The following is a 12038-nucleotide window of genomic DNA, read 5'->3' on the forward strand; positions in this document are numbered from 1 at the left end:
CTTTCTTATCTCTGTTTTCCCCAATACAAGTAATGAGTCAAAGGCTCTTATTTAATATAATGTGAAAAATATTCCCCTTACTGGAGTAGATTTTAGCCCCATTCGTTGGAAATGTAACTGAGGTATAATGAAGAGAGGCCAAAGATTCATTTGCAACTGTAAAATGACTCAAGTATAGATTCAGGAGTCACCACATCATAACAAAAGAGTATTTTATTCTGAACCACATAGACACTCTATGCAGTGAAAAACACTTACAAAAATATTTTATTGCCGACAAACGATGTTCTTTTAAAAGGAGATTATTCATGCCAGTTCTTCACTGTAATACCCAATTTTCCGCTTCAAGTTGGCAAGTTATTATTTTATTTACTGCTCAATAACTGCATATCTTTTATGTGCGGGCAAATGTGACATCTTCAGCCCATGAGGTATCCACTGCAAGAAAAATATTTGAAGGTCATTAAATGTCACATACATGGGGATACATTTAAATATGTGACGTTAGCGACAGCACATACATTCAGCAGTGTTTAAAAATCAACATTGGAGGCTGCGCAGAAAACCGGTGAAAAGTCTGTCAGGGATCCGGACGAGGAGAGGAGGTGCCCGAGGATCAACGTCATCGCATGCGGACGCCTATCACGTGAGGATTGGAACGCGGAAGTGAGTCCCAGCAAACATCGCAGGGAGCAGCTAGCGCACCGGCTTCCCTGTAGGAGCTCAACAACCGATGATACACCAACCTCAACCACCAGACACTACTCCAGTCTATCGTACAATGCCCTTGCATGGGGCTTTCCTGTAAGTTGCCATTGCCTACTATTGTGTATTTACAATATACCATTACTATTCTCATCATTTTGTCCAGCTGTTCATTTGTTTTGGTCTGCGAGCTCTACATCTTAGCATCAATCCGATTGGAAGACAGTTATTAACAGACTACGTGTGGGATTTTACCCCCCCCCCCACACACACACACACACTTTTATGTGAGTGTATACCCAAAAGAAGCTGTGTTTATGTTCACTACTTCTCAGGCAGGATTGCACTATTTGTGTGTTTCTTTTGTCTTTATTTTTCATGTTTTCACCGGTTTTCTGCGCTCCCCGATTTTCTACTACTACGGATACGGAGGACCACCAAGGAAGGTCCAATGAGTGTTGAGCTGCAATTTACGAGTGTCTGCACTGAAGGTTTTATGTTATGTTATTTTTTATTATCTATCGATTGAGCCACTTTATTCGCACTTATTTAGCACTTATTTAACAACCTAGTGCATTATCACAGTGTGTTGATTATGCTTCTTGTTTGCACACTCTAATAGGGGCGCCGGGTGAATACTTGTCTTCATGGGAGGCTGCGGCCTGCATTCATTCTGAAGTTTTGCCCAGGCTTAGTAAAATGGTGTATTGTCACTGGTTCAATGGTTTGCAAAGGGACCTGAATTACCACTGCAAGTAAAAGTAATGTGACAAGCACACCTATTAAACCCCTTTGCTAACAGAATGATAAGCTGTACAAATGATGATGTTATTTCAGACATAATCCGATACCGTAAAAGAATAATGGTTCTCACAGGCCCCTGGCAGCTCGTGTTTTGTATTATTCTGTTCCATGTTTAATCTTTCATTTAGACAAGGGGTCTTCATCCAGTTCCCCAAAGTGACCAGATCAGAAAACATTTAGAAGGAGAAGGGTCCAAAACTTAATATAATGTAATTTTTGATACTTTTAAAATCTGGAAAATAACATTTTAACATTTTGCTAGCATGTATAGCATCTGTACCATATATATTTGCATTATTTTAAGTTACAAGTGCGGTTTAGTGTGAAAAATTGCACTTTGCTCATACTATTTTCACACTAGTTGCCTGTGCATCGGAGACTTCAAGGGCCAAGTCAATGCCATTCGCTGCCCACCATTTGAAAAGCCCTGATGTACAGGTACTACTCTGCTTTTCTGTCGCAGAAATGTCCTTGCATGTGAGTAACTGCACAGAACGTGAACAGCATGCTGGATCCAACCTTAATACTGTATGTACACAGTGGTTGGTATGCCATTTAAAACTAGTAGCCTCTTTAAGTGATAAAAGCTTAGAAGAGCCCCAATTAGATTTATGCCGAGGACAATAAGGGAGTGATTCTTGTAAAACAATTTCATTTTTTAATGAAATGTTGGAATGTATATTCAATCTCTGCTATTTTTTGTATTTAATTCGGGGAAACACCCAGAGCTAAACCGATGTACTTCTAGCTCTCGGCATCTGCAAGAACCTCAACAAAAAAATGTCTTTTTGACTATAGAAGGTAAGGGAGCATTATAAGTTTACCAATAATAACAAAATATCTGGTGATACAGAAGAACAACAAAACAAAAACAACTATTCCTAATGATGCCTTTTTCTCTGGGTTATGATTGTTGCTTATTTATACTGTGCACTAGGAATGTGTAACCGAAATTACGGAGTTGGTTTTGTTAACTAATTACACATATCTATATCTATCTTGTGTATCTAGTGCCTCTCCTTACAGTCTTCATTTGCATTGCTCTACTGGAAGGGTTATAAAAACTGACAAAATGTGTCACTTACGGCAGCTTCATCCGCATGAAAACTCTGGCCATGAAGAAGCTGAGCAGGACACAGACGAACCCGATGAAAAGGAGCAGGAACCTATTCAGCTTGGGGATATTTGGCGCATTGGATCGGTCCAAGATGATGAATCCAAGACCTCCCATTGTAAAGAGGAAGCTGGAAGCCAAGCCTTCCATAATGTACTGTCCATTCACTCTGCAGAGAAACAAACCAACAGGTCAAATCTCTTGAAGTAAAGGAAAAGACAAATGTATCCGCATTCACATCTCACACAGGTGCCCTAAGCATGCCCTAAAGTCAAACAGTTCAGTATGCAAAACTAGATGGATATTTTAGGGCCCTTTACCAACTGGTGCATAGATAATCAATAAGTCAAATGATTAGCACCCTAAACAAGTACTATTAGCAGTACAGTAGCTGCACTAACAGGTGGAGATAACTATTATTAGACAAGATTATTGTTCCCCTTTTATTACATTTTAGAGGTGGGTTGCAAGCAAAAAAAAAAAAAAGAAAAAGAAAAGAAAGAAGCTTTTGGATGTCCGAGGAGCAACCTCGGACATCGTTGGAATGCAGCCAAGTTTGAGGCGCTTCTCCACAGCTCCTTCGGTGCAAAGACCAAATAGTAACATACACAGATATTAAAACATTATCACATTACCCATGAATTACTACTATAAATCACATGACGAGAACTATAGGGTTTCAGAAGCTCTGCGTGCTGTGACTTCATTTATGCGGCATCTAACCTCCAACAAATCTGCACTTCAAGGCCTAGCACGGCTACTACACGTCATTTGTTGCAAAAAAAAGAAAATCTTATTAATTCTCTTCCAAATCTCTCACCTGTAGGCCAGAAAAGCCACTGGTCTCTGATGTCCATGTTCATCTGTCATTGAGCCAACACTTGGTGGTTCCACAATCACATCATAAATGATTCCTAGATAAAACAAAGGATAGCCACGATGAGGTCAGTTCAACAGAATGACCGCGTCATGGGGCAAGTGATGTTAAAGCAGCAAATTCCACCCAGTGTGTTATTTTTATTTGGACAGTATTCAAACGGGTGGGTGAAAGCAACTTCAGAGCACAACAGCTTTATTTTCAGCTCTGGTGACCATCTTTCCTGAGATACTTCATTCTTTATTTAATTTTTATTTATAGCAACACATACTGGTTATTTAAACATGGGGAATTAGGAAAAGCACATCCTTTTGAAAGCACTCATTGTGTAGTATGATATGATGACCAATTTAAAACCAATTTTAATGATATTAAAGTAAAAAATGTGTGAAAAAGAATACATACAGTATATGTGTATTTTAGTAAATATAACGCTATGGTGACCACATACACTAAACAAAGAAACGCTATATACACTAATAACAAAACTGAGTCCTGAAGGATACCCTAATTGTTAGTAATTACTAAGCAGATAATGCTATGAGTCCAAAACAAATCAAGATTTTTAATGGATAGCCAAAGGGCTCAGCATTAATAATGTTTAAAAAGCCTGTATATAATAAACAGGTAGCGTGTAGACTGATAATAAAAATCCTTAGTAGTAGGTCACGCGTGGATGTTCCCTTAGTAACTGCAAACTTTTTTATTTAAACATGGCCAAGACATCATTGGCGGCTTCCTATCGGCCTGTGGTTTAGTGTCCCTTTTGAATTCCATAAAGGGAAGGTGAACATCAGCATCATAAATTGTAAGCATCTCAAGAACCAGGAGGACCCCCCGAGTGGAAAAGCAAACAGCTGAGGGTCTCGGCTTTCAAATTGTTACAAATTGTTTCAAATTGTGCTATTGCTCTTAAGATTGATCTTCAATAACAGAGTTAAGAGTTTTGCACTCCCCACTAGTATCAGTGTGGAGGCAGCTTTTTATTTGAAAGTATTTGACCAGAAACGGTGAATTGACATCTCTTTTTACAGAAAATCATGGGAAGGCAAAGGAATTTACCCAATATCACGTGGAGTGCAGATCACCCAGGCAGGTATTTAACCCACAAGCTTATGTTTCCAAGATCAATACCCTACACCAGTATTTTTTAACCTTTTGGTTTAGGAAACCTATAATTAAATTTTGAGATTCTGAAGAACCCCAACCCTCTCTAATAGCGCGTCTGAGATCAGATGCATTGTAAGGAACCCCAACCCTCTCTAATAGCGCGTCTGAGATCAGATGCATTGTAAGGAACCCCAACCCTCTCTAATAGCGCGTCTGAGATCAGATGCATTGTAAGGAACCCCAACCCTCTCTAATAGCGCGTCTGAGATCAGATGCATTGTAAGGAACCCCAACCCTCTCTAATAGCGCGTCTGAGATCAGATGCATTGTAAGGAACCCCAACCCTCTCTAATAGCGCGTCTGAGATCAGATGCATTGTAAGGAACCCCAACCCTCTCTAATAGCGCGTCTGAGATCAGATGCATTGTAAGGAACCCCAACCCTCTCTAATAGCGCGTCTGAGATCAGATGCATTGTAAGGAACCCCAACCCTCTCTAATAGCGCGTCTGAGATCAGATGCATTGTAAGGAACCCCGACCCCCTCTAATAGCGTGTCTGAGATCAGATACATTGTAAATTCTTCTGTATTTTGTACAATTGTCAAATGACCTGAAAACGGCAAGGAACCCTGTAGGGATGTCCTACAAACCCATGTTGAAAAACAATGCCCCACACTCTAGCAACTACAGTACACCTACCACCTAACTTAAAACACTGATGGACCAGTATTATTAGGCCCGTTCTATACTGCATGCGGGAGTGCGTGCCTGTGCGGACTGTGCACTTGCCGCATGCTTTTCCCTGTTATACAGCCGGGAGCTACAGGTACTGTGAATGTATATGTGTGAGTATATGGTGTGCATGGGTTTATGAGTGAAGGAAGTCCTAAATAAGATTTTTTAAAGAAAGAAAAAAAGTTATATATATATATATATATATATATATATATATATATATATATATATATATATATATATATATATATATATATATATATATATATATATATATATATATATATATATATATATATATATATATATTTTAGTTGTGCAATCATTGACACACACACACACACACACACACACGAGCGCCGGTAGCGGCGCAAAAAGATGATTTGCCCCGTCTTCCCCGCTGTCTGTCGGCTCCCCGCTCTCCCTGCCGTGCACGGCCCTTGTATAGAAGGGCTGACTAACCTCAGCCATCTATAACTGCCGTGCGCACGCACACACGCACGGCGTAGCACGCGGCCGCACTATAGAACAGGCCTTAGATACTTCTACATCAGCAATGCCAGAGATACACAACATTGTGTTAATAACTTGTAGTTGTACGAGAGAATGCTTTGATAAATTCTAAAAAAACTGTAGGTGATGCTACACATCTAACTGGCTAATAAATTTAATTTCTCTTTATTTTAACCAAAATACAACAAACCGCCAAGAGGCCGGAGCATTTAATAAAATACATTTGCAGCAAATGAATTCCATTTAATTAATAGCAGCATAATTCTCTAGTGGCAGCTTTAAAGTAAAATTAGTCACATAATACATCACAATTTCAAACACTTTCAGGCCATATTACATGCTTTATATTGCCTAATTATGGCACACTGCAGACCTTAATATTATTTTATAATGCGGTCAGAGGTAGTGAAACAGATAGCATGCTATCTGTTTCACTACCTCTGACCGCATTATAAAATAATATTAAGGTCTGCAGTGCGCCATAATTAGGGATCTTCTATATCCGTCTGTGGATATAGCTCTCCATTTTCATACATTACCCTCCCGGGCAGCACGCATACTCCACTAGGGGTTTAGAGCAAGGTCTTCTATATAGTATTAGTTGCTTTATATTGCGCAATAAAGCCTTGCTTTATCGGTGCTGTTTGGCTTTATTTTTTTGTATATGTAGCCATGGCTGAGTGACAGGGGTGGAAGCGGGACATGGTCTGTGTGCGGCCCAATCCTGGGTTCAGACTGTGTACCCTCCCCCTCTATACTAGGCAAGAGGCAACCCTAAATTAGTTAGCGAGTACTCTAGCTATGGAGTGAGTACTCTGAGCTGCTGTCTCGCCCTGCGGGGTAGGACTATATGATCAGTCCCATAAAGGGACTGTGAAATAGCAAAGGAGGAGAGACAAGGCCTCAATCATATTATATCCAGGATGGACCATCCAGAGGTCTGGGACCTTAGAGAGAAGACTGTTTTCGCTGAATTAATATGCTGTTTGCAGTGGATACTGATCTGCAGTCCATCAGGGGGGAGTATATGAGTGTTCTTCTACAGGGACTGTCTCCAGCACTACTGGAGCCTGTGCAAGATGGAGGCTCTGGCACACAGAGAACGAATCAAGCATCTACCTCAAAAGCCTTTCCTGTTTCCCCAATAACAATGGTGGAACCTCAGCTCTCCTGCAAGCCAACAGGTATCATGCACCACTACACACTGGTTAGCAGGCAGATCTCCCAGAGGGTGGGGGAAGCAGCGCTACATATACAAAATAAAGTTACGCAGGACTTAGGTGTTCCACAGTATTTGGATTCCTTAAATAGCAAAGCAGTTTCCACCGCACTTAAAGTTCTGCCCCTAAGTTTTTAATATACAAAGCACAAGGAGATACAATTGGCCAATATGATAAGGAGTTGGCACTGGGGTATAAACTGGGTTTAATTCCCTTCAAAGACACATTACCAGTTTTTCCCATAATGAGCAAATTTTATTAGAAATTTTTAGGGGAAAAAAAATATTTCCTGTTTAGTGGGGTACCAACAGATAGTGTTGTGAAAGGTTCCTCCTTTGTCCCCATGCTGACATTTTAGACATTGTACACAACCGGACTACCAATAGACATGCAATGGTCAAGATGAAGGGAAGGACATTTTGCCCGTGAATGGGGAGGTCATGTCCTGTTCCACAGTCACATTCAAAATAAGCAGCGATATGCTTCCAAACGTTTAGATTGCGCACACAACCCAAAATATTTGAGGGTGTTTTGAGATATGTAGAAGGAAGGTACTCCAGAAACCAAACGACACGGTGCACTGGATACAGATGTGTAACAAAACCAGTGAAGTAGGGAATGTGCAAAAAAATCTAACTAAAGTTTATTAAATAATGTTTCGGTTCAACAGCAGGGAGCTCTCTCATTTCCCCCCGAGTGTCAGAAAGAGACGAACGTGTATTTTAGGTGACCTATTTAGGGGCACGGCTGTCATGATCAGGGTATGAAGGGTTAATGGGATCTGTGTATATGTTGATCTGCATCCCCCTGCTTCAGCATAATTGTCCCAGGTCTTAGATTTATTTCTGGCTTATATTCCTGTATGTGTATAAATCATGTCGGGAGGGAAAGGGTTAACCATATTGTGTATATGTGAATCTGCATTTCCCCGCTTCAGCAGAATTAATTGCTATGTTATGTATTAACATGGAGGGAGGGGGAGAATTGTATTGTATCCTTGACAATGGATAAAGTTTAAAAAATTATAACTTTGGCTTTATATATGCTAAAAAGGGGAAATTTGGATATGTTGTACCCTGCCAAGAACACGTGTCGCCTACCTATTGTTAATCTGATTTAATATATGGGAAATATAGTTATGAGTTATCGCTGTTTTTACTATAACTTTGGACATAGGACAAAAAGCTTGCCAGATGACAGGAGGATACTTGAAAGGCATTGTGAAGTACTTTACTCCTCGGTCCCCTGTGGAGGTGAGAAAAGACCTGGACATCAATGAAGGTGACTCGCCTCATTGCATATGCAGCCAGCTCTCACAGATGGACACTAACCATTGTGACCTGTTACATGTAACACCCTTTCAGGAACGGTCTCTGCCCAATAAGCATTTTGCTAGACAGAACGGCATCCAGACCTGTGGTCATATTTTTTTTTATAAATGGGCGGGCCAAGTAGGAACCGGGGAGGGGTGTATTAGTGAGGGGTTGGGTAAACCCTGCTACTCGCGTTACCTGTCAACCTGTGATTGAGACAAGGTAATTGTTCACCAATAACTGAACTGCCATGTTAGGAATAGGGGCCCGCGTCTATATAGTTGCTTGCACCCCTTATTCCTGGGCTTGTCGTGATTGTAACAACTTAATGAGCTGCTATTGGACTGAATACCTCATTATCCAACCCCAGTAAGTGTAAATATTTCTGTAATGTTATTTGCTTGATGTATATTGTCTGTTCTGCTCATAAGAAATAAACTCATTCGGTTTACTATATCCTAATCTTGTTCAATCTGGTCCGGTTATTATTTTTATATATTGTCTGTTCTCTCGTGACAACGGCACTTTAAACAAACCGGAAAGAACAATAATGACAAGAGCGACGTGTCGCTTACACAAAACTACACCCCAGAGAGAATACTGAAGCATTTACTGCTGGAGGCCCAAGATAGAGACCTGGAGACTTTTTCCAATTCAATTTCATTTTTTATTTATTTTATATTTTTAATTTATTTATATATTTAAATCTTACCTTCTCCGCCGGCGGCATCTCCTCCTGCATGGTCTCATCAACATGCCGCGACATCCCCTTATGTCAACTTAACGCCATTTGACGTGGCAGAGCCATGTTGACGGGACTATGCTGGGGGAGATACCACTGCCGAATGCAAGATTTCATTTATAAACCTATAGCCCAGAGATACGTGACCAAAACCTGTAGTCTCCGGGTCAAACCCGGAATGGTAGCAACCCTGAGCATCACTAAAACACTATTTTTAGTGTTTCAGGAAGCGGGAGTTAATTCAAGTCATCTATTTCCTTAGTGCTTCGGTGCCAGATATAAGACAGCACAAGGTTTTGGAGACGTAACCTCCATGACCAGAAAAGAAGCACAAACTACTGAACGGGATTAAACCTCAAAGTATGTACTCCTTTCCTATGTGATAAAATGCATTAGTAATAATAACCCAAACATTATAGGATTAATGAAGATTGTTATTTAACTTCCTCCTTCCTGTACCTCAGAGAAGTTCTCCATTCTTACAGGGATGTCCTGTGCCTCTATATAAATGCCGCCCCCGAGACAGTACAGATACGTAGAGCTACAAGACAATACATGTACTTCTACCATTCCACCTCCGGTACTTCTATAGCAGTATCTTCTGACACATTGGAGAGATATCACCCGATTCCTCTACCACGGTCAGTGCGGATGTCTCCTGTGATTTATATGCCAATGACAAACTACATCTTCATGTCAGAAGAGATTTAATGATCTTTTCTAATGTTGGTGGGCAATCCAACCAATATTTTAAAGACACTATAGAAACAATCTTACACAGTTATAAGACTTGTCTTCCGAAGCTGATTACCAACAATATGCTTCGGAGATTTATTACATTTGCCACCAGCACAGAGCGCATAAAATAGACATTACATCCCACCGGATAAGGACATTTAACACATCAATGACACGGACAGAGAGAACTCCTAATCCTGAAAATCCAGAATGGAGGCCAGGATTTACAGTCCCCAAATAAATCTGAAAGTAGAAATATACGGGAGAAATTCACTAAGAGAGTATGTGCCCAAAGTGATGAAAGGAAAACAAAAATAAACACACACACAAAAAAAAACAACTTTGGTGAACCAAGTAAAACTGCACCTTGAAAATAATTCATTTGGGATTGATGCTGTTCTCAGAAGTAAAACTGCATTGGTATTCAAGCATTGCAGGACACATCACAAGCTTTAGAAAGTATGCTAACAATTTAGGGTGAGCCAGATCATACCACTCAGCTGGTTTACTACAGACAAGCTGACCCACTCCTAGGAGCTCACACTCTTTGCCACTACAGGGAGTAGCAACTGCAGGAGGCTGCGCGTCACCTCACTACAGGGAGCAGCGCGTCACCTCACTACAGGGAGCAGCGCGTCACCTCACTACAGGGAGCAGCGCGTCACCTCACTACAGGGAGCAGCGCGTCACCTCACTACAGGGAGCAGCGCGTCACCTCACTACAGGGAGCAGCGCGTCACCTCACTACAGGGAGCAGCGCGTCACCTCACTACAGGGTACAGCGACTAGAGGAGGCTGCATGTCACCTCACTACTGGGAGCAGCGACTGAATGAGGCTGTGCGTCACCTTACTACAGGGTGCAGCGACTGCAGGAGCCTGCGCGTCACCTTACTACAGGGTGCAGCGACTGCAGGAGCCTGCGCGTCACCTTACTACAGGGTGCAGCGACTGCAGGAGCCTGCGCGTCACCTTACTACAGGGTGCAGCGACTGCAGGAGCCTGCGCGTCACCTTACTACAGGGTGCAGCGACTGCAGGAGCCTGCGCGTCACCTTACTACAGGGTGCAGCGACTGCAGGAGCCTGCGCGTCACCTTACTACAGGGTGCAGCGACTACAGGAGGCTGCATGTCACTCTGGGTCACATCTAAGGTCACAGGAAGTCTGGGAGTCCAGCTTACATTGGGATAAGGGTGTAAATAGATTAACCGTTGTCTCACCTCCAGTGATGAGGAAATAGGAGACCACCACCATGGCATACACAGTCATAGCAGAGGGCATGTGCAGCCAGGAGGGCTTCTTCAGCTTCAGGTTGGGGCATTCTACCACTGCAAACGGAACGCGGTATAGGGTCTCCATCCTGCAGCCTCACAGCTCAGCTCCCTGCAAAACAAAAAATAACATGCAATTTTTTATATATATATACACACACATATATATATACATATATATATATATATATATAACACACGCGCACGCGCGCACACGCGCGCGCGGAGGGGGGGCTAGGTGAACGAATAAATTAATTATAATAACCCTCGTCAGTGCCCCCTATGCAAAGAGATAGTCCCTTGATAAGAAAAGGAGGGGAGGGGGGTGATCCCGGAAGCCTTGCTGATCAGGTAGCCCTCCCAGTGCACCAGGCTCCCGCACCCCGCAGAGTGTGCGCGACCATATACCGGGACCCCCCTCCCCACGCCGTGCAGACACAGGGCACCTACCCGCAGCAGTGATGAGCTGGAGAGCGCGGCAGTGACGCTCACACCGGACCTGAGCTCAGGCCTGACGTGGCGGTACAGCCGGAGAGGGGAGGGGAGCACACAGAGGAAGGAGAGGCTGGGGAGGTGCGGCTACAGTGGCACAGAGGAGGAGGGGTTACTGGGAGGGGAGGGGTTACAGGGAGGGGAGGGGTTACTGGGAGGGGTGGGGAAGGAGGGAGCAGAAAGAAATGTGCGGGGAAAATGGTCATTGAAGAAGCAGCTTGATAGAAAAAAATATATATATATATATATTTATATTCACATTTATTAAACGTTCAGGCACAACATAGAGGCCTGTTTTTGGAAGGGTTCATACAATATGTGGACTATAATAAAATAAAATGGACAAAAAACAAGGTTTTGGGAATTGTATCTATTTTCTTGAAAAAGAAAAAGTGCTATTGTGTG

General features: G+C 42.2%; 1 protein-coding gene across 2 annotated transcripts; it reads right to left on the bottom strand.

The window, feature by feature from the left end:
* Window positions 1–195: 195 nt before the first annotated feature.
* OSTC (oligosaccharyltransferase complex non-catalytic subunit) lies at window positions 196–11736 on the bottom strand. Of its 2 annotated transcripts, none has more exons than XM_075608312.1 (5): window positions 11592–11736; window positions 11091–11253; window positions 3444–3537; window positions 2595–2792; window positions 196–438 (listed from the first exon to the last, which is right to left on the bottom strand). In XM_075608312.1, the coding sequence occupies exons 2-5, from the start codon at window positions 11227–11229 to the stop codon at window positions 420–422; spliced, it is 450 nt and encodes a 149-aa protein (XP_075464427.1). In that variant the 5' UTR covers window positions 11230–11253; window positions 11592–11736; the 3' UTR covers window positions 196–419. The 2 variants fall into 2 exon arrangements, with proteins under 2 accessions (XP_075464427.1, XP_075464435.1); XM_075608320.1 differs by lacking the exon at window positions 11592–11736 and adding an exon at window positions 11407–11554.
* Between the last annotated feature and the right edge of the window lie 302 nt (window positions 11737–12038).

This window comes from Ascaphus truei, chromosome 1 (assembly GCF_040206685.1).
Source record: "Ascaphus truei isolate aAscTru1 chromosome 1, aAscTru1.hap1, whole genome shotgun sequence".
Classification (NCBI taxonomy): domain Eukaryota; kingdom Metazoa; phylum Chordata; class Amphibia; order Anura; family Ascaphidae; genus Ascaphus; species Ascaphus truei.

Coding starts and splice junctions, on each gene's coding strand:
- OSTC (XM_075608312.1), bottom strand. CDS start 11,229: ATGGAGACCCTATACCGCGTTCCGTTTGCAGTGGTAGAATGCCCCAAC. Junction 3,538..11,090: donor CTATTTCCTCATCACTGGAG/GTGAGACAACGG, acceptor TGTTTTATCTAG/GAATCATTTATGATGTGATT. Junction 2,793..3,443: donor GTGGCTTTTCTGGCCTACAG/GTGAGAGATTTG, acceptor GTTTCTCTGCAG/AGTGAATGGACAGTACATTA.